This window comes from Pleurodeles waltl, unplaced genomic scaffold (assembly GCF_031143425.1).
Source record: "Pleurodeles waltl isolate 20211129_DDA unplaced genomic scaffold, aPleWal1.hap1.20221129 scaffold_73, whole genome shotgun sequence".
Lineage (NCBI taxonomy): Eukaryota > Metazoa > Chordata > Amphibia > Caudata > Salamandridae > Pleurodeles > Pleurodeles waltl.
The window spans coordinates 827,581-850,980 of record NW_027150394.1 but is presented as its reverse complement, the minus strand read 5'-3'; the positions used below and the strand labels follow the sequence as shown (position 1 = coordinate 850,980).

At 47.6% G+C, this 23,400-nt stretch overlaps 1 protein-coding gene across 1 annotated transcript in view; it reads left to right on the top strand.

The window, feature by feature from the left end:
* LOC138281240 (uncharacterized) overlaps positions 1–23,400 on the top strand; it is a 128,714-nt gene that overhangs the window by 88,492 nt on the left and 16,822 nt on the right. The window contains exon 13 of the mRNA XM_069219561.1: positions 20,741–20,818. Coding sequence (XP_069075662.1) covers positions 20,741–20,818 — 78 coding nt within the window. The remainder of the gene's footprint in view (positions 1–20,740; positions 20,819–23,400) is intronic.

Here is a 23,400-nt window from a genome sequence, read left to right as displayed (position 1 = left end):
ACCATCTCCCTTTGGAAAAAGGTGTTAGGGCTGGTGAGGAGTAGCCTCCCCCAGCCTCTAGAAATGCTTTCATGGGCACAGATGGTGCCCATTTCTGCATAAGCCAGTCTACACCGGTTCAGGGATCCCCCAGCCCTGCTCTGGCGCGAAACTGGACAAAGGAAAGGGGAGTGACCACTCCCCTGACCTGCACTTCCCCTGGGAGGTGCCCAGAGCTCCTCCAGTGTGCTCCAGACCTCTGCCATCTTGGAAACAGAGGTGCTGCTGGCACACTGGACTGCTCTGAGTGGCCAGTGCCAGCAGGTGACGTCAGAGACTCCTTCTGATAGGCTCCTACAGGTGTTACTAGCCTATCCTCTCTCCTAAGTAGCCAAACCTCCTTTTCTGGCTATTTAGGGTCTCTGCTTTGGGGAATTCTTTAGATAACGAATGCAAGAGCTCATCAGAGTTCCTCTGCATCTCTCTCTTCACCTTCTGCCAAGGAATCGACCGCTGACTGCTCTGGAAGCCTGCAAAACTGCAACAAAGTAGCAAAGACGACTACTGCGACCTTGTAACGCTGATCCAGCCACCTTCTCGACTGTTTTCCTGGTGGTGCATGCTGTGGGGGTAGTCTGCCTCCTCTCTGCACTAGAAGCTCTGAAGAAATCTCCCGTGGGTCGACGGAATCTTCCCCCTGCAACCGCAGGCACCAAAAGACTGCATCACGGGTCCTCTGGGTCCCCTCTCAGCACGACGAGCATGGTCCCTGGAACTCAGCAACTCTGTCCAACTGACTCCCACAGTCTAGTGACTCTTCAGTCCAAGTTTGGCGGAGGTAAGTCCTTGCCTCCCCACGCTAGACTGCATTGCTGGGTACCGCGTGATTTGCAGCTGCTCCGGCTCCTGTGCACTCTTCCAGGATTTCCTTTGTGCACAGCCAAGCCTGGGTCCCCGACACTCTAACCTGCAGTGCACGACCTCCTGAGTTGTCCTCCGGCGTCGTGGGACCTTCTTTTGTGACTTCGGGTGAGCTCCAGTTCACTCCACTTCGTAGTGCCTGTTCCGGCACTTCTGCGGGTGCTGCTTGCTTCTGAGAGGGCTCCTTGTCTTGCTGGGCGCCCCCCTCTGTCTCCTCACGCAATTGGCGACATCCTGGTCCCTCCTGGGCCACAGCAGCATCCAAAAACCCTAACCGTGACCCTTGCAGCTAGCAAGGCTTGTTTACGGTCTTTCTGCACGGAAGCACCTCTGCAAGCTTCTTCACGACGTGGGACATCCATCCTCCAAAGGGAAAGTTCCTAGTTCTCTTCGTTCTTGCAGAATCCACAGCTTCTACCATCCGGTGGCAGCTTCTTTGCACCCACAGCTGGCATTTCCTGGGCATCTGCCCACTCCCGACTTGATTGTGACTTTTGGACTTGGTCCCCTTGTTCCACAGGTACTCTCGTCCAGAAATCCATTGTTGTTGCATTGCTGGTGTTGGTCTTCCTTGCAGAATTCCCCTATCACTACTTCTGTGCTCTTTGGGGAACTTAGGTGCACTTTGCACCCACTTTTCAGGGTCATGGGGTGGGCTATTTTTCTAACCCTCACTGTTTTCTTACAGTCCCATCGACCCTCTACAAGCTCACATAGCTTTGGAGTCCATTCGTGGTTCGCATTCCACTTCTAGAGTATATGGTTTGTGTTGCCCCTCTACCTATGTGCTCTCATTGCAATCTATTGTGCCTGTACATTGCTTGCATTGCTTTCTATTGCTATTACTGCATCATTTTGGTATTGTGTACATATATCTTGTGTATATTTGCTATCCTCATACTGAGGGTACTCACTGAGATACTTTTGGCATATTGTCATACAAATAAAGTACCTTTATTTTTAGTATATCTGTGTATTGTGTTTTCTTATGATATTGTGCAAGTGACACCAGTGGTACAGTAGGAGCTTTACACGCCTCCTAGTTCAGCCTAAGCTGCTCTCCATAGCTACCTTCTATCAGCCTAAGCTGCTAGAAACACCTCTACACTAATAAGGGATACCAGGACCTGGTGCAAGGTGTAAGTACCCCTTGGTACCCACTAAAAACCAGGCCAGCCTCCTACATTGGTTGTGCAGTGGTGGGATAAGTACTTGCAACTACTTACCACTTTGTCATTTTGTACTTTACATAAGAGAAAAATATACAAAACAAGTTCAGTGTATGTACACCTAACCAAAAAGTTTTGCTTTTCTTCTCTTACTCAATTGCTAAGTGCTGAAAAGTACCTCTAAACTTTCAAAATTCTTAAAATGTGAAAGTTTTTTTTTTCCTGTTCTTCAAAAAGTTCTGAAACTTTTTCTTTCTTTTTCTGTCCCTTAAACCTTTTCTACCATGTCTGGTACAGGTCAAACTCTGGATCTGGCCAGAAATGCTTATGACCACCTTAGCTGGAAAGGAGCAAGGAGTCTCTGCGTTGAAAGAGGTTTAGCGGTAGGGAAGAATCCCTCAAGAGAATTGTTAGTTAATATGCTCATTGAACAGGATAAGACCTTAGTTGGCACCTCTGGTGAGAGATTGGCTGATGGTTCACACTCTGATTCTGGGGTAGCCCCAGAAAAAGGGTTAGAAGGGAACCTTCTCAACCTGCCCCTTAGCAGGCCACCTAGCAGGGCTGGTACTGATGTGAGTTCACATCATAGTATAGAGGTTGCTCCTTTAGGCAAGGTTGTTAGAGTGCCATCAGTTAGGGACAGGTCTCCCTCTGTTCATTCTCACCATTCTTCTGTGTCAAGGCATGCCCAACCCATCCACCCTGAAGACAGAGTGTTAGAAAGGGAACTCAATAGATTGAGAGTGGAAGAATCCAGACTGAAGCTCAAGAAGCAACAGCTGGATTTAGATAGGCAAGCATTCGACTTAGAAAAAGAAAGACAGAGGTTGGGGTTTGGACCCCATGGTGGCAACAGCAGTGTTACAGATAGTAATCCTGTAAAAGAGCATGATTCTAGGAATCTGCACAAGATAGTTCCCCCTTACAATGAGGGGGATGACATTAACAAGTGGTTTGCTGCACTTGAGAGGGCCTGTGTTGTGCAGGGGGTCCCTCAAAGACAGTGGGCTGCTATCCTATGGCTATCTTTCAGTGGAAAGGGTAGGGATAGGCTCCTTACTGTGAAGGAATGTGATGCCAATGATTTTACAGTTCTTAAGAATGCACTCCTAAATGGTTATGGCTTAACCACTGAACAGTACAGGATCAAGTTCAGAGAAACCAAAAAGAAGTCTTTACAAGACTGGGTAGACTTTGTTGATCATTCAGTGAAGGCCTTGGAGGGGTGGTTACATGGCAGTAAAATTGCTGACTATGAAAGCCTGTATAACTTAATCCTGAGAGAGCATATTCTTAATAATTGTGTGTCTGATTTGTTGCACCAGTACCTAGTGGACTCAGATCTGACCTCTCCCCAAGAATTGGGAAAGAAGGCAGACAAATGGGTGAGAACAAGGGTGAACAGAAAAGTTCATACAGGGAGTGACAAGGATGGCAAGAAGGATGGTAAGTCCTCAGACAAGGGTGGGGACAAATCTAAAAATGAGTCTTCATCAGGCCCACAAAAACACTCTGGTGGGGGTGGGGGTTCCAAATCCTCTTCTAATCAAGTTAAGAAATCATGGTGCTATTTATGTAAAATAAAAGGCCATTGGACAACTGATGCCAGTTGTCCAAAGAAAAGCACCAACCCTCCTACCACTACAACCCCTGCTGCTACACCTAGTGCCCCTAGTAATAGCAGTGGTGGTGGGAGCAAACCTACTAATAGCCAATCCAAGGGAGTAGCTGGGCTCACTTTTGGTAATTTAGTTGGGGTTGGTCTTGTTAGGGAGACCACAGAGGCTGTATTAGTCTCTGAAGGAGCCATTGATTTGGCCACCTTGGTTGCTTGTCCCCTTAATATAGATAAGTACAAGCAACTTCCCCTAATAAATGGTGTTGAGGTTCAGGCCTACAGGGACACATGTGCCAGTGTTACAATGGTAATAGAGAAACTGGTCCACCCTGAACAACACCTACTTGGTCACCAGTACCAAGTAACTGATGCTCATAACAACACTCTTAGCCACCCCATGGCTGTTGTGAATCTCAACTGGCGGGGGGTGGGGTGGGTTACTGGTCCAAAGAAAGTTGTGGTTGCCTCAGATTTACCTGTAGACTGTCTACTGGGGAATTATTTAGAGACATCAGCTTGGGCAGAAGTGGAGTTGGAGGCTCATGCAGCAATGCTGGGCATTCCTGGGCATATTTGTGCTTTGACAAGGGCTCAGGCCAAAAAGCACAAAGGACAGGGTGACTTGGATCCTGGAACAATGGACCAAGTGCTCCCTAAAGCTAGGGTTAGTAAAGGTAAAACACTACCTACTATCCCTCCCTCTACAGTGGATTCAACTTCTGAGGAAGAATTTTGACCCTGTGAAGAACCTACACCAGAGGAGCTGGAAGTAGACACTGCTGAGCTTTTGGGTGGAGGGGGGGCTGCCAGGGAGGAGCTGAGTGTGGCACAGCAGACCTGTCCCACACTAGAGGGTCTAAGAAGGCAAGCTGTCAAACAGCAAAATGGGGATGTCAGTGACTCTCACAGAGTTTACTGGGAGGACAACCTCTTGTATACTGAGGCAAGGGACCCTAAACCTGGAGCAGTCAGGAGATTGGTCATTCCCTTGCAATACAGAGAGTTCCTCCTAACTCTAGCCCACAACATTCCCTTGGCTGGACATTTGGGACAAATGAAAACTTGGGACAGGCTTGTTCCCCTGTTTCATTGGCCAAGAATGTCAGAGGACACAAAATAATTTTGTAAGTCCTGTGTCACCTGTCAAGCCAGTGGCAGGTGGCACTCCAAAGGCACCCCTTATTCCACTGCCTGTGGTTGGGGTTCCCTTTGAAAGGGTAGGGGTTGACATAGTTGGCCCCCTTGACCCTCCTACAGCTTCAGGCAATAGGTTTATCTTGGTGGTAGTGGACCATGCCACCAGATATCCTGAAGCAATTCCTCTAAGGACCACTACAGCTCCTGCAGTGGCAAAGGCCCTCCTGGGAATATCTTCCAGGGTGGGCTTCCCAAAAGAGGTGGTATCAGACAGGGGAAGCAATTTCATGTCTGTTTACTTAAAGGCCATGTGGAAGGAATGTGGTGTGACATACAAGTTCACCACACCCTATCATCCACAAACAAATGGACTGGTTGAGAGGTTTAATAAAACTCTCAAAGGAATGATAATGGGACTCCCTGAAAAACTCCGGAGGAGATGGGATGTCCTGTTACCTTGCCTCCTTTTTGCTTACAGGGAGGTACCCCAAAAAGGAGTGGGCTTCAGCCCCTTTGAACTCCTATTTGGACACCCTGTAAGAGGTCCTCTAACACTTGTGAAGGAGGGTTGGGAACAACCTTTAAAAGCTCCTAAACAAGACATAGTGGACTATGTACTTGGCCTAAGATCTAGGATGGCTGAGTACATGAAAAAGGCCAGTAAAAACCTTCAGGCCAGCCAAGAGCTCCAAAAGCAATGGCATGACCAGAAGGCTGTTCTGATCCAGTACCAACCAGGACAGAAGGTGTGGGTCTTGGAGCCTGTGGCCCCAAGAGCACACCAAGACAAATGGAGTGGACCCCACATTATTGTTGAGAAAAAGGGAGAAGTCACCTACTTAGTTGACTTAGGCACTGCCAGCAGTCCCCTTAGGGTGCTCCATGTCAATCGCCTGAAACCCTACTATGACAGGGCGGATCTCACCCTGCTCATGGCAACAGATGAAGGACAGGAAGAAGAGAGTGACCCTCTCCCTGATCTCTTCTCCTCCACAGAACAAGATGCTCTAGTGGAAGGTGTAGTTCTGGCAGATTGTCTTACTGCTGAGCAGAAAGACCACTGCATAAATCTCCTGGGTCAGTTTTCTGAACTCTTTTCTACTGTGCCAGGCACCACTTCTTGGTGTGAGCACACTATAGATACTGGAGACAGCTTGCCTGTCAAAAGTAAAATCTATAGGCAGCCTGACCATGTCAGGGACTGCATAAAACAAGAGGTTCAGAAAATGCTTGAACTGGGAGTGGTTGAGCACTCTGAAAGTCCATGGTCCTCTCCTGTGGTACTTGTACCAAAACCTCATTCCAAAGATGGAAAGAAGGAAATTAGATTTTGTGTAGATTATAGAGGTCTCAACCAGGTAACTAAAACTGATGCTCACCCTATACCCAGGGCAGATGAGCTAATAGATACACTGGCATCTGCCAAGTATCTAAGCACCTTTGATTTGACTGCAGGGTATTGGCAGATCAAGTTATCAGAGGATGCTAAAGCAAAAACTTGCATTTTCTACCATTGGAGGGCACTACCAATTCACAGTAATGCCCTTTGGTTTTAAAAATGCACCTGACACTTTTCAGAGGTTGGTGAATACAGTCCTGCAATGGTTGGAGGCTTTTAGTGCAGCATATCTAGATGATATAGCTGTCTTTAGCTCCACCTGGGATGATCACCTGGTCCACCTGTGGAAAGTTTTGGAGGCCCTGCAAAAGGCAGGCCTCACTATCAAGGCTTCAAAGTGCCAGATAGGGGACAATTCCATGATCCCCCGAGTCTCAAGCACAGACCCGGGTACTGCCAAACTACCTTTCCCGGGGTTTCACTGCAGCTGCTGCTGCTGCCGCCAATCTCTCAGACAGGTTTCTGCCCTCCTGGGGTCCAGCCAGGCTTGGCCCAGGAAGGCAGAACAAAGGACTTCCTCAGAGAGAGGGTGTTACACCCTCTCCCTTTGGAAAAGGTGTTAGGGCTGGGGAGGAGTAGCCTCCCCCAGCCTCTGGAAATGCTTTCATGGGCACAGATGGTGCCCATTTCTGCATAAGCCAGTCTACACCGGTTCAAGGATCCCCCAGCCCTGCTCTGGTGCGAAACTGGACAAAGGAAAGGGGAGTGACCTGCACCTCCCGTGGGAGGTGCCCAGAGCTCCTCCAGTGTGCTCCAGACCTCTGCCATCTTGGAAACAGAGGTGCTGCTGGCACACTGGACTGCTCTGAGTGGCCAGTGCCAGCAGGTGACGTCAGAGACTCCTTCTGATAGGCTCCTACAGGTGTTACTAGCCTATCCTCTCTCCTAAGTAGCCAAACCTCCTTTTCTGGCTATTTAGGGTATCTGCTTTGGGGAATTCTTTAGATAACGAATGAAAGAGCTCATCAGAGTTCCTCTGCATCTCTCTCTTCACCTTCTGCCAAGGAATCGACCGCTGACTGCTCTGGAAGCCTGCAAAACTGCAACAAAGTAGCAAAGACGACTACTGTGACCTTGTAACGCCGATCCGGCCACCTTCTCGACTGTTTTCCTGGTGGTGCATGCTGTGGGGGTAGTCTGCCTCCTCTCTGCACTAGAAGCTCCGAAGAAATCTCCCATGGGTCGACGGAATCTTCCCCCTGCAACCGCAGGCACCAAAAGACTGCATCACCGGTCCTCTGGGTCCCCTCTCCGCACAACGAGCGTGGTCCCTGGAACTCAGCAACTCTGTCCAAGTGACTCCCACAGTCCAGTGACTCTTCAGTCCAAGTTTGGTGGAGGTAAGTCCTTGCCTCCCCACGCTAGACTGCATTGCTGGGTACCGCGTGATTTGCAGCTACTCCGGCTCCTGTGCACTCTTCCAGGATTTCCTTTGTGCACAGCCAAGCCTGGGTCCCCGACACTCTAACCTGCAGTGCATGACCTCCTGAGTTGTCCTCCGGCGTCGTGGGACCTTCTTTTGTGACTTCGGGTGAGCTCCGGTTCACTCTTCTTCGTAGTGCCTGTTTTGGCACTTCAGCGGGTGCTGCTTGCTTCTGAGAGGGCTCCTTGTCTTGCTGGGCGCCCCCTCTGTCTCCTCACGCAATTTGCGACATCCTGGTCCCTCCTGGGCCACAGCAGCATCCAAAAACCCTAACCGAGACCCTTGCAGCTAGCAAGGCTTGTTTATGGTCTTTCTGCACGGAAGCACCTCTGCAAGCTTCTTCACGACGTGGGACATCCATCCTCCAAAGGGGAAGTTCCTAGTCCTCTTCGTTCTTGCAGAATCCACAGCTTCTACCATCCGGTGGCAGCTTCTTTGCACCCACAGCTGGCATTTCCTGGGCATCTGCCCACTCCCAACTTGATCGTGACTTTTGGACTTGGTCCCCTTGTTCCACAGGTACTCTCGTCCGGAAGTCCATTGCTGTTGCATTGCTGGTGTTGGTCTTCCTTGCAGAATTCCCCTATCACTACTTCTGTGCTCTTTGGGGAACTTAGGTGCACTTTGCACCCACTTTTCAGGGTCTTGGGGTGGGCTATTTTTCTAACCCTCACTGTTTTCTTACAGTCCCAGCGACCCTCTACAAGCTCACATAGGTTTGGGGTCCATTCGTGGTTCGCATTCCACTTCTAGAGTATATGGTTTGTGTGGCCCCTATACCTATGTGCTCTCATTGCAATCTATTGTGACTGTACATTGCTTGCATTGCTTCCTATTGCTATTACTGCATAATTTTGGTATAGTGTACATATATCTTGTGTATTTGCTATCCTCATACTGAGGGTACTCACTGAGATACTTTTGGCATATTGTGATAAAAATAAAGTACCTCTATTTTTAGTATATCTGTGTATTGTGTTTTCTTATGATATTGTGCAAGTGACACCAGTGGTACAGTAGGAGCTTTGCATGTCTCCTAGTTCAGCCTAAGCTGCTTTGCCATAGCTACCTTCTATCAGCCTAAGCTGCTAGACACCCCGCTACACTAATAAGGGATACCTGGACCTGGTGCAAGGTGTAAGTACCCCTTGGTACCCACTACAAACCAGGCCAGCCTCCTACAATTACACAATCTGTTGTGTGATCAATTCTCCGTTCACTAGCAGGGCAGTCGGCAATTGGCTGCAGTTTAAATACCTATGGCAGGCAACATTGCTACTGGGATTTGGTGTCTTCCACAGAGTAAGTAAATCAAAGGTCTTGCAAAGTATCTGCAGCACCATTCTCTGGGTAATGTAGTGCAGAGCAGTTGAGCCACTTATGTACACCAAAGCAGTCCATCTCCACTGCCTCACCAACACAGCTTCTTAGACCACCCAAGACTTGAGACTGATTTCTGCCCCCACTGGTCCGCACATTTTGTGAGCCTTGGGTGGACTTGGGATTACTCTAGATGACTGTGTTGTGTCAAGAACATGGGCAATAGACTGCCCTCAAGTATTGTCATCTCAGTGGAGGCTAGCCTCACTTTACAGGATTGTAAGTATGGCATAGGCAGTAAGCACAGGGTTGGCTCTTGTATGCTCCCATGACCGCTTCTCAGAATCATACTAGTCTCTCAACCCATGAACTTATCCCAGGGTTCATTGGGAATCCAGTATTTTGCTTACCAAATCTTAATTGCCCCCTTTCATTTGCACATGCTTGAAGTATGGAGCTAGACATGTTTATCTTGGGCAAGTTTTGATGGAGGAAGCATAGCCAGGAATGACCACCCACAGCATAAGCAGAAGCTAAAGATATATGTGTGTTACAAATTTCTTGTACTGAGCCTTGGGTTTTTTAAAGGTCCAATCATGCTTTACATAGTGCACAATGCAAATTTAAATGGTGTTTCCTGTGTATGTTTGGTAACAGTGGAGCATGGGTAAAGATCTAGGGTGGTAGAAATGTGACACAAAGTGCTGCATGTTCTGAGTTGTATTCAGATTTAGTTAGCTACAAATACTCACTCCATTCCTCTTCTTGTGCCACGGTTAAATAACAAAGGTATTGTCCTAGGAACTGGTTCAGTCGTTCGTTTTGGCCATCAACTTGTGGGTTATAGTTAATGGATAATGTGCTTCCAGGGTCTATAATGTTGCAAGCACAGACCAGAAGAGAGATGTGAATTACGTTCCATGATTAGCTATATTCAAGATAACATGCATGAGTATAATATTTTGCTGGAGAATATGGGGCAGCTCATATACACTTGGAAGGTTCATTAAAGGAAAGAAATGACTTTGCTGGTGAATAGATCCACCTCCACTATTGAGTTGTACCCATTACATACATTGCAAACATGTGGCTCCATTGAAAAATCCATGCAAGGGTTATGTCTTGCACTACATGATACCTGAGCACAGGTAGACACATCCTGATGAACATCTGTCCATTGCATTGGCTGCAGAAGTTCTGTCGGGCAGCTGCTATTTTCTTTACCATAAGATGTCCTGCAGTCTTGGCATGATGTATCTAGAAAACAGCTTGTTTTGAAGAGATGTAGAGGGCTAGTGAAAGAGATGTCCCTGGTAAAGGAATATGCCCTTTTTTCGTCGTCTTGTCTGTTCCTGTATCCATAAGTATTTATTCAAGCTTCTGTTTCACTTGTACAAGGAAGGTGACCGTCTTTATTAAAGCAATTGTGTTTTCAGTGTTTAGTTTAGCCGCTCTCTGTCCTAAAAAGTATGACTAGCTGTTTTCATCTGCTTCTGCCTTACTAGTTGTTGTGCTATTGGTAGTTGAGTGTAAAACTGAAAATAAAACACCACTGCCGTTGTCGTGGAGTTAGAGCTCTGATAGTCTTTACAAAAAATGTAAATTCTGATGGTCATTTGAAATGATGAACATGGTATGTTATGCAGATTTGTAGAGCGCACTATCGCCGAGAAGGGTATCCTGGTGCTGAGCAGGTTTGAGCCTAGCCAAACTTAAGGCCTGGCGGAGCTACTTGGAAATCCAGGTCTTCAGCTTCTCGTGGAATTCAAGAAGTGAGGAGATCTCTCTTATGTATAGTGGCAGGTCGTTACATGCTTTAGGAGTGATGTAGGAGAAGTGTCGACCACCAGATCTTGTTTTCTGTATGTGTGAAATGTGTGCAACTATGAGTCCGGACAATCAGAGGTGTCCGGAAGGGTAAAAGCAGATGTGATTGAGGTATGCTGGGCCAGTGTTATGCAGTGCCTTGAAAGTGTGGGTGAGAAGTTTCAATTGTGCTCCTTTTTGTATGGGGAGTTAGATCTTAGCATAGAGGGTGTTCCTGTAGTCCAACTTGCTTCTGACAATGGGGTGAGTGAGGTTTTTTTGCGTGCCAGTTAGGAGCCATTTGAAAATCTTCCTCAGCATCTTTAGGGTAGGAAGCATGAGGTGGCGACAGAATTGACTTAGGTGGTCATGTCAAGTTTGTAGTTGATGAAGATCCAAAATTTCTTGGTGTTGATGGTAGAGGTGTGTCAGTCCTAGCTCTGTTGGCCAGCAAGTGGAGTCCCACATGAAGTGCTCTTCCTGAAGTTCACGATTTCGGTCTTGTCGTTGGAACCCATCGCATAATCGCTAGTCCTTAAACAATCTCTCAATAACCAATAGTACACCAAGTTCACCTCAGCCTAGGTGAAATTCCTGAGTAAAAAGGCTAAATGTTGCATTTGTCCTCTGATAGGATGACAGCACCAAATCACAGCCAGTAGCATGAGATGAAGCATCTTCGTCAACTGTAAAAGGGCGGTTTGGTATCTGGAAGGCTCAGGGAGGCTGATGTGAACATTTAGGCCCTCATTATGACATTGGTGGTAAATCCCACTTACCGCCACACTGACAGCCGCCAAATTACCAACGCAGCTGCGGATATCCGTTCACCATATTATGACACACACACACACACCCGTCAGTATTCAGCCTCGTACACAAATCCGCCAGACCAAAGGTCAGTGATAAACTGGCAGTATCAAAACCCACACCGTTACGCCAACAGAACAACGCCCACCACATTATGACCCACGAATCACCACGGCGGACATTCAACGGCAGTAAACCATTGGCGGTACATACCGCCGCACTCACAATGGACACCTACATACAACACCACATTGGACAATTCAAACAACACACACCTGACACCCATACACACACCACACCACTATAAAACACCCACCCACATTACCCACAACCCTCTACGATTACAAACCATTACCAGCTGAGAGGCATCAAGACCACTGACGCAACTAGAACCACACACTTTTCACACCTATACACCACTAACGCACTCCACATCACACACCCCAACACATTACCCAACATACCCTCACCAACACACAACACCCATGGCACCACAAAGACACCCCCGTTTCACAGAGGAGGAGTTCAGGGTCATGGTGGAGGAAATCGTCAGGGTAGACCCACAACTCCTTGGAGCACAGGTGCAGCAGTTATCTATAGCTAGGAAGATCAAGCTATGGCGGAGAATCATGGACAGGGTCAACGCTGTGGGACAGCACCCAAGAACTAGGGATGACATCAGGAAGAGGTGGAACGATCTACGGGGGAAGGTAAGTTCCATTGCAGCAAGACACCAGCTCGCTGTACAGAGGACTGGTGGTGGACCCCCACCTCCTCCCCCACAACTCACAGCATGGGAGGAGCAAGTCTTAGCAATACTGCATCCTGAGGACCTGGCCAGAGTCGGAGGAGGACTGGACTCTGGTAAGTCAACTCTTTGCCATTATCACCCCCTACCTTCATGCCATCACATACCTTTACCCCCATCACTCCACAACATCCCACACACCCCACCATCACAACCCACTCATCCCAGTGCCCAGCCCTGCATGCTGTACTAATGCATGGACACCCCTCACAGCCCTGCATGGACACTCATCACTAAAGCATGCACACCATAGAGAATTAACTATCCCACCACACACAAGTGAAAGGTGTCAGGGCAAATCCAACCATAGAGGGAAATCCACAGATGTACAATATGTCAGACACAGAAACCATAACACACCATTTACATCCCCACAGGTATCCCAGCCAATGTCAGCGGAGAGGAGGTGCCAGCACTATCTGGTCACCCAACTGAAGAGGCCCACAGTGATGAGAGCAGCTGTGGTCGCCTGGATCTGGATGACCAACCTGGCCCATCAGGAACCACTGGACAGCCGGTTACCCAGGCCCAGTTGCACACCACCACAGAGTCTCCCACATCTGGAAACCCCACCACAGCACCCACCCAGAGTACCCATTTCTCTGTCCCCAGGACACGTCAATCAGCAGTGTGCCCACCTCTACGGGGACGTCAGGCCACACCTCACACACAAGACAATCAGGGATCTGTGGTCAGTGGCAGTGGGCACACGGTTCAGGGGACAGAGGCACAGGCCAACAGGGACAGTGGGAGGACTGCTGTGTGCCAGGAGGAGGACAGGACCAGGAAACCGACTCTCCAGGAGGCACTCACTGAGATCCGGGGAGCCTATCAACATTCCTAGGACACGATGGGCCAGATCCTGGAAAATGTGCAGGAGAACAGGCGGCTGCAGGAGGCACAGTACCGGGGTATCAGGGAGGACTTGCAGGCCATTAACAACATCCTCATCTCCATTTCAAGGGTGCTGGCAGACATGGCCAACATTAGGAGGAAGGCAGTCTCACAACTGTGGGCCCCTGCCACTAGCCAGACATCTGAACAGCCTTCTACCTCCGCTGCCAGTTGTGCCCAGGAGGCCCCGCCACAGGACTCACAGGCCACCAGCACCCCTCCCCCTGCAGAAGGTGAACCACCACGCAAACGTTCCCTGCGATCCTAACAGAAACCAGAGACACTTGCCAAGACCCCGCCAGGAAATTAGACTTTCCTGATTGTCACCCTTGTGTCCCACTCTGTCACCCTGAACTGCCATTGCTCCCCTTCCAATGTCCCATGGACACTGCACCTGCGCCACAAACAGACTGGAACAATACCCTGGACTTTCCTCCATCATCACCCCATCCCATTGCACTTGCCCCTCTATATATTAGCACTTTAATAAACACCCTTTGAAAAAAAACATTTGGAGTATGTCATGTATATCACATATGTATTCATTGAAACGGGTACAAACATTGCAAATCAACTGTACAGAGAATGAGCATAGATTAATGACCTGTTGCTGGCTGTAGTGATCACACCAGGAGTATATGTCAGGTCACCAACGTCTGCCAAATGAATTGCCAGAGGGAGCAGTAAGCGGGCTTAGAAGTGGAAAATATCAGCTTGCCATTGCCACACAAATTACAACCAAAGTCATTGTAATGTAAAGTAACACTATCCTACCTGTGTATCATTGGAAGTATTGTCGGATCACATATGTTCTGTTGTCCTCATCCTCATCCTCTGCCTCCTCATCCTCACTGTCCACAGGGTCTACTGCTGGCACACGGGCATCTCCAGCCTCCTCCTCCTGCAGGAATGGGACATGGCGTCTGAGGGCCAGGTTATGCAACATGCAGCATGCCACCACTATCTGGCAGACCTTCTTTGGTTAGTAGCATAGGGATCCACCTGTTGGATGGAGGCACCGGAACCTGGCCTTTAGGAGGCCAAAGGTCCTTTCACTTATCCTTCTGGTTCGCCCAGGTGCCTCATTATAACGTTCTTCTGCCCTTGTCCTGGCATTCCTCACAGGGGTCAGCAGCCATGATAGGTTTGGGTAACCAGAGTCACCTGCAAATATTGAAGAACAACATTTAGCCTCACACTATCCGATATGGTTCACACCACCCACCAACATCTACTGGGTGGGAACCAAGGCTCACCTATTAGCCACACCCTGTGCCTCTGTAGTTGGGACATCAAATTAGGAATGCTGCTATTCCTTAGGACAAAGGCATTGTGCACCAACCCAGGATACTTAGCATTGACTTGGGAGATGTACTGGTCTGCCAAGCGCACCATCTGAATATTCATGGAGTGGAAACTCTTACGATTCCTGAACACCTGTTCATTCTGCTGTTGGGGGACAAATGTAATATGTGTACCATCAATTGCCTCAATTATGTTGGGGATATACCCCATTGCATAAAACTCGACCTTCACTGTGGCCAAATCCTCAACCTGGGGGAAAACAATGTAGCTGCACATGTGTTTTATGAGGGCAGACAACACTCTTGTCAGCACTATTGAGAACATTAGCTGTGACCTTCCTGCTGCCAAGCCCACTGTCACTTGGAAAGGACCAGTTGCCAGGAAATGGAGTACTGATCGCACTTGCACAAGAGGGGGGTTCCCAGTGGGATGACGGATAGCAGATATCAGGTCAGGTTCCAACTGGGCACACAGCTCTGTGATTGTGGCCCTCTCAAGCCTATAGGTGAGGATAATTTGCCTGTCCTCCGGTGTTGCCAAGTCCACCAAGGGTCTGTACATGTGGGTATGTCTCCATCTCCTATTCATCCACAGCGGTAGGAATCTAAGAGACAAAAGAGCGAGGAGCCGGTCACAAACTGAGCAATGGAGCTACAACATTAGACTAAACACAGGCCTTGTTGTGTAAACAAGTATGCGTATGTGAACCATCTCTGAAGACCAACTGAGGCTTTTCTTTTTGTGCGAAGATCAGCTTAGTGAATGGAAATAGAAGAATGAGGGTAGTATTGGTATAACATCGTACAGCAAATATGTCGGATTTTTATTCTGTTTACACGTTTTGTAGACAGTGCAGCTACCATTCTATCTTTATTGGTGTTACAATTCATACTGTGTGCACCAAAATAGGATTAAAAAAAATATATATATAATAATTCTAAAAGCATCAATTGTTTACTAGTGTTCTTGAGTGTGTTCTTCTTTAATGGAAGACAGTTGGTGTATTCAGTACTATTCCTGTGATTTCTCATAGGATCAATTGTTACCTGAAACATACCTCACTCAACTAATGCTTAGTGGCTTGTGAGGTGGCTGCAGTCCAACTGGCTTTCTGTCTTCAGTTGGACAAAGTCCTTCATGCCAAAGGTCTACAAAGCCAAATTCTGGGTTGTGTTCTAGAACAGTGGTTCCCAACCTTTTGACTTCTGTGGACCCCACGTTATCATTACTGGAACCTGGGGACCCCCACTGAATCATTATTGGAATCAGGGGACCCCCTACTGAGTCATTACTGAAACCTGGGGACCTAATCAGTTAATATTATTTAATTTTCTAAGCAGTCACAGACCCCCTGAGGAGACTTCAATGACCCCTGGGGGTCCCTGCACCACAGGTTGGGAACCACAGTTCTAGAAGATGAACTAGAAAATGTATCAAAACTGAGCCAGAAGGCAGCAGACGACACACCAAGAGGATAGGTACTTTCCATGTGGTCTAGTAGTTCATTTGTAGACTACAGAACCAGAAAATCTGGCTACTTCTGCGTCCTGGCTCTCTCCAGCCCTCTAAAAATGAGTAATGTCACTCCTAGTCACGTGACTGGACACTGCTTCCAGAGATGTTAGTTTTAGTTTGCACTTACGAAATTACGCATCAGGTCATTTGTGTGCATTAACACCCTTTATGTGCACATTGTTGCTTATCTTCAGCAATTACATTTTGGCCACCCACTGTCCCTGTGATCAGTCGAAGTGACCCAAATACAAATATACAGGTGGCTATGATAGCTTTTCTTGAAGCATGAAGCAATTTCTTTGCGCAAGGACATGTAAGTGAAGTGTTTTGGGTCTTAAGATAAAATACCACTCAGACAGGCCAATGCAGAGAGAAACCTACTGGTTTTATCTGTGGTACAAGAATGACTGGTAAACTGTCAGACACCCTGATTTGCCAATGAAAACGAATTTGCTTTACTTGCTTGATTCCTGCATGGCATGTTTGCCCTTATAACTCCTTTTCCCTCTACTCTAGGTGCCTCTTCGTTATTTGTGATCTGAATCCCATCCTCACATATATAGCCTTTAGCAGCCATAAATTCCTGTCTGTGAAGAAGTGGGTGTAGGAGGCGCTGCCACCAATGTAGGAGGCGGGCCTGGCTTGTAGTGGGTACCAGAGGTACTTACACCTTGTGCCAGGTCCAGTTATCCCTTATCAGTGTAGAAGCGGTGTTTCCAGCAGCTTAGGTCGATAGAAGGTAGCTATGGCAAAGCAGCTTAGGCTGAACTAGGAGACATGTAAAGCTCCTACCATCCCACCGCTGCCACCAATGTAGAAGGCTGGCCTTGCTTGTAGTGGGTATCAGAGGTACTTACACCTTGTGCCAGGTCCAGTTATCCCTTATTAGTGTAGAAGAGCTGTTTCTAGCAGCTTAGGCTGATAGAAGGTAGCTATGGCAAAGCAGCTTAGGCTGAACTAGGAGACATGTAAAGCTCCTACTATACCACTGGTGTCATATGCACAATATCATAATAAAACACAATACACAGAAGTACTAAAAATAAAGGTACTTTATTTTTATGACAATATGCCAAAAGTATCTCAGTGAGTACCCTCAGTATGAGGATAAGATATATACACAAGATATATGTACACAAACCAAAATTATGCAGGTAATAGCAAGAAAAGTAATGCAAGCAATGTAAAAGTTACAGTAGATTGCAATAGGAGCACATAGGTATAGGGGCAACACAAACCATATACTCCAAAAGTGGAATGCGAACCATGAATGGACCCCAAACCTATGTGAGCTTGTAGAGGGTCGCTGGGACTGTAAGAAAACAGTGAGGGTTAGAAAAACACCCCACCCCAAGACCCTGAAAGGTGGGTGTAAAGTGCACCTACTACCCCCAGAGAGCACAGGAGTCGTGATAGGGGGATTCTGCAGGAAGAACAAACACCAGCAATACAACAACAGTGGATTTCCAGACCTGAGTACCTGCAAGACAAGGGGACCAAGTCCAATAGTCGCGACAGTGTCGAGAGTAGGTAAGAGCCCAGGAACTGCCAGCTGAGGGTGCAAGGAAGCTGCCACCTGTTGGAAGAAGCTTGGAGTTCTGCAAGAAAGAAGAGAGCTAGGAACTTCTCATTTGGAGGATGGATGTCCCACGTCGCGATGAAGCTTGCAGAGGTATTCTCACGCAGAAAGACTGCAAACAAGCCTTGCTAGCTGCAAGGGTCGCGGTAGAGGTTTTTGGGTGCTGCTGTGGCCCAGGAGGGACCAGGATGTCGCCACTTGGAAGAGGAGACCGAGGGGGGCGCCCAGCAAGTCACAGAGCCCTCACAGAAGCAGGCAGCACCCGCAGAAGTACCTGAACTGGCACTTGGACGAAGAGTGAACCGGAGTCCATGCGAAGTCACAAAAGGGAGTCCCACGATGCCAGAGGACAACTCAGAAGGTTGTGCACTGCAGGTTAAAGTGTCGGGGACCCAGGCTTGGCTGTGCACAAAGGAAATCCTAGAAGAGTGCACAGGAGCCGGAGCAGCTGCAAATCACGCGGTACCCAGCAATGCAGTCTAGTGTAAGGACTTACCTCCACCAAACTTGGACTGAAGACTCACTGTACTGTGGGAGTCACTTGGACAGAGTTGCTGAGTTCCAGGGACCACACTCGTGCTGAGAGGGGACCCAGAGGACCAGTGATGCAGTCTTTTGGTGCCTGCGGTTGCAAGGGGAAGATTCCGTCGACCCACGGGAGATTTCTTCAGAGCTCCTGGTGCAGAGAGGAGGCAGGCTACCCCCAGAGCATGCACCACCTGGAAAGCCAGCAGGATGAAGCGATACAAGGTTGCTAGTAGCTACTTAGTTGTGGTTTTGCAGTCGTCCTGAGCAGTCAGCGGTCGATCCTTTGGCAGAAGGTGAAGAGGGAGATGCAGAGGAACTCTGATGAGCTCTTGCATTCGTTATCTGGTGAGATCCCCAATGCAGAGACCCTAAATAGCCAGAAAAGGAGGTTTGGCTACCTAGGAAGGAGGATAGGCTAGCAACACAGGTAAGAGCCTATCAGAAGGAGTCTCTGATGTCACCTGCTGGCACTGGCCACTCAGAGCAGTCCAGTGTGCCAGCAGCACCTCTGTTTCCAAGATGGTAGAGGTCTGGAGCACACTGGAGGAGCTCTGGGCACCTCCCGTGGGAGGTGCAGGTCAGGGGAGTGGGTCACTCCCCTTTCCTTTGTCCAGTTTCACGCCAGAGCAGGGCTGGGGGATCCCTGAACCGGTGTAGACTGGCTTATGCAGAGATGGGCACCATCTGTGCCCATCAAAGCATTTCCAGAGGCTGGGGGAGGCTACTCCTCCCCAGCCCTGACACCTATTTCCAAAGGGAGAGGGTGTAACACCCTCTCTCTGAGGAAGTCCTTTGTTCTGCCTTCCTGGGCCAAGCCTGGCTGGACCCCAGGGGGGCAGAAACCTGTCTGAGGGGTTGGCAGCAGCTGCAGTGAAACCCCGGGAAAGGCAGTTTGGCAGTACCCGGGTCTGTGATAGAGACTCAGGGGATCATGGAATTGTCTCCCCAATACCAGAATGGCATTGGGGTGACAATTCCATGATCTTAGACATGTTACATGGCCATGTTCGGAGTTACCATTGTGACGCTATACATAGGTAGTGACCTATGTACAGTGCACGCGTGTAATGGTGTCCCCGCACTCACAAAGTCCGGAGAATTTGCCCTGAACGATGTGGGGGCACCTTGGCTAGTGCCAGGGTGCCCACACACTAAGTAACTTTGCACCCAACCTTCACTAGGTGAAGGTTAGACATATAGGTGACTTATAAGTTACTTAAGTGCAGTGGTAAATGGCTGTGAAATAACGTGGACGTTATTTTACGCAGGCTGCACTGGCAGGCCTGTGTAAGAATTCTCCAGAGCTCCCTATGGGTGGCAAAAGAAATGCTGCAGCCCATAGGGATCTCCTGGAACCCCAATACCCTGGGTACCTCAGTACCATATACTAGGGAATTATATGGGTGTACCAGTATGCCAATGTGAATTGGTAAATTTAGTCACTAGCCTGTTAGTGACAGATTTGGAAAGCAGAGAGAGCATAACCACTGAGGTTCTGGTTAGCAGAGCCTTAGTGAGACAGTTAGGCATCACACAGGGAACACATACAGGGCACACTTATGAGCACTGGGGCCCTGGCTGGCAGGGTCCCAGTGACACATAGACTAAAACAACATATATACCGTGAAATATGGGGGTAACATGCCAGGCAAGATGGTACTTTCCTACAGTGGGTTCCTGTCCCCATGTCATCTTCCAGGTTCACCAGAAAACATTAGGCTTTAAGCAAACCATGGGCTGTTCTATGAGGCCATGTTGGAACAAAAAACCCTTCCGCATGCATCCCCAAAGTAACTGAATTCCATCTGTACGTGGGTGTTTTACTGCAATTTTTGCAATAAAGGGAACTTTCTGGGTTGTGCACTAACCTGGATTATCCAGGGTTTTGTTTGACAAGTGCCGAACTGCCAACCTTTTTTACGGCTGCTCAAAGGATTTCCCCAGGGGATACTAGAAGTGGATATCATTGAGACAGAAGAGAAAGGTGGAGGCAACCCAGACGGCCAGTGATGGATGCTCCATCCTCAGTCACACTTCTCAGCATGTGATGCCAGTCTGGTTATGGCACCATAGACAATCATTAGATCAACAGATTAAGAGTATTCTGCTCTAGGTACCTTGCCACAGCATTCTCAGGACGTTCCACCTCGCTATTGTAACATGCTGCAATATTGCCTGTCCTATAAGTAACAAGCAGAAGAAATAGTGGCGCACCTTGTACTGGAATAGTGTAACACATAAACATTACTCAAAGGCTACAGAGTTGGTCTTTGTGGGAGAATCCAATTTCTATTTCATCTCATCTGGGTGATCTATTCTTTCACAAATTACAATGCGCCTTAGACCGGGCGGTATTTGTTAGCACTTTTTAGAAGAGCGAGTTGTCAAAGTTATTTGTTAGTCAGAGTTGTTTTACATTGTTAATTCCTGTAAGTGTCAGATGGTTCATAAGTCTTAGTCATGAAGATTGTTATCGGAGTCTTAGGGGGTTGCAAGCATGCGCTCACCCTTTATGTTCTTTTGCAGATACCAATCAGGACAATAATAAGCCTGCTGCTGATGACAAGGAGGTTCAGGAAATTGATTGCAAGGAAGCATTGCAAGGTATGTTTTCTCTCTAGATGTGGTTCTGGTCTCCTAAGATATTGCACAATCTGTTGTATGATCAATTCTCTGTTGACTAGCAGGGCATTTGGCAATTGGCTGCAGTTTAAATACCTATGGCAGGCAACATTGCTACTGGGATTTGGTGTCTTCCACAGAGTAAGTAAATCAAAGGTCTTGCAAAGTATCTGCAGCACCATTCTCTGGGTAATGGAGTGCAGTGCAGTTGAGCCACTTATGTACACCAAAGCAGTCCATCTCCACTGCCTCACCAACACAGCTTCTTAGACCACCCAAGACTTGAGACTGATTTCTGCCCCCACTGGTCCGCACATTTTGTGAGCCTTGGGTGGATTTGGGATTACTCTAGATGACTGTGTTGTGTCACAAGGACATGGGCAATAGACTGCCCTCAAGTATTGTCATCTCAGTGGAGGCTAGCCTCACTTTCCAGGATTGCAAGTATGGAATAGGCAGTAAGCATGAGGTTGGCTCTTGCATACTCCCATGAACGCTTCTCAGAATCATACTATTCTCTCAACCCATGAACTTATCCCAGGGTTCATTGGGAATCCAGTATTTTGCTTACCAAATCTTAATTGCCCCCTTTCATTTGCACATGCTTGAAGTATGGAGCTAGACATGTTTATCTTGGACAAGTTTTAAAGGAGGAAGCATAGCCTGGAATGACAACCCACAGCATAAGCAGAAGCTAAAGATCAATGTGTGTTACAAATTTCTTGTACTGAGCCTTGGGTTTTTTAAAGGTCCAATCAGGCTGTACATAGTGCACAATGCAAAGTTGAGTGGTGTTTCCTGTGTATGCTCGTAACAGTGGAGCATGGGTAAAGGTCTAGGGTGGTAGAAATGTGAGACAAAGTGCTGCATGTTCTGAGTTGTATTCAAATTTAGTTAGCTACAAATACTCACTCCATTCCTCTTCTTGTGCCACAGTTAAATAACAGAGGTATTGTCCTAGGAACTGGTTCAGTCGTTCGTTTTGGCCATCATTTTGTGGGTTGTAGTTAATGGATAATGTGCCTCCAGGGTCTATAATGTTGCAAGCACAGACCAGAAGAGATTTGTGAATTACGTTCCATGATTAGCTATATTCAGGATAACATGCATGAGTATAATATTTTGCTGGAGAATATGGGGCAGCTCATATACACTTGGAAGGTTCATTAAAGGAAAGACATGACTCTTGCTGGTGAGTAGATCCACCTCCACTATTGAGTTTTACCCATTCCATACATTGCAAACATGTGGCTCCATTGAAAAATCCATGCAAGGGGTATGTCTTGCACTACATGGTACCTGAACACAGTTAGACACATCCTGATGAACATCTGTCCATTACACTGACAGCAGAAGTTATGTCGGGCAGCTGCTATTTTCTTTACCATAAGATGTCCTGCAGTCTTGGCATGGTGTATCTAGAGAACAGCTTGTTTTGAAGAGATGTAGAGTGCTAGTGAAAGAGATGTCCCTGGTAAAGGAATATGCCCTTTTTTTCATCGTCTTGTCTGTTCCTGTTTCCATAAGTATTTATTCAGCTTCTGTTTCACTTGTACAAGGAAGGTGACCGTCTTTATTAAAGCAATTGTGTTTTTAGTGTTTAGTTTAGCCGCTCTCTGTCCTAAAAAGTATGACTAGCTGTTTTCATCTGCTTCTGCCTTACTAGTGGTTGTGCTATTGGTAGTTGAGTGTAAAACTGAAAATATAACACCACCGCAGGTGTAGTGGAGTTAGAGCTCTGATAGGCTTTACAAAAAATGTAAATTCTGATGGTCATTTGAAATGATGAACATGGTATGTTATGCAGATTTGTAGAGCGCACTATCGCCGAGAAGGGTATCCTGGTGCTGAGCAGGTTTGAGCCTAGCCAAACTTAAGGCCTGGCGGAGCTACTTGGAAATCCAGGTCTTCAGCTTCTTGTGGAATTCAAGAAGTGAGGAGGACGCTCTCATGTATAGTGGCAGGTCGTTACATGCTTTAGGAGTGATGTAGGAGAAGTGTCGACCACCAGATCTTGTTTTCTGTATGTGTGAAATGTGTGCAACTAGGAGTCTGGACAATCAGAGGTGTCTGGAAGGGTAAAAGCAGATTGATTGAGGTATGCTGGGCCAGTGTTATGCAGTGCCTTGAAAGTGTGGGTGAGAAGTTTCAATTGTGCTCCTTTTTGTATGGGGAGTTTGATCTTGGCATAGAGGGTGTTCCTGTAGTCCAACTTGCTTCTGACAATGGGGTGAGTGACGTTTTTTTGCGTGCCAGTTAGGAGCCATTTGAAAATCTTCCTCAGCATCTTTAGGGTATGAAGCGTGAGGTGGTGACGGAATTGACGTGGGTGGTCATGACAAGTTTGTAGTTGATGAAGATACAAAATTTCTTGGTATGGATGGTAGGGGTGTGTCAGTCCTAGCTCTGTTGGCCAGCAAGTGGAGTCCCACGTGAAGTGCTCTTCCTGAAGTTCACGATTTCGGTCTTGTCGTTGGAACCCATCGCATAATCGATATTCCTTAAACAATCTCTCAATAACCAATAGTACACCAAGTTCACCTCAGCCTAGGTGAAATGCCTGA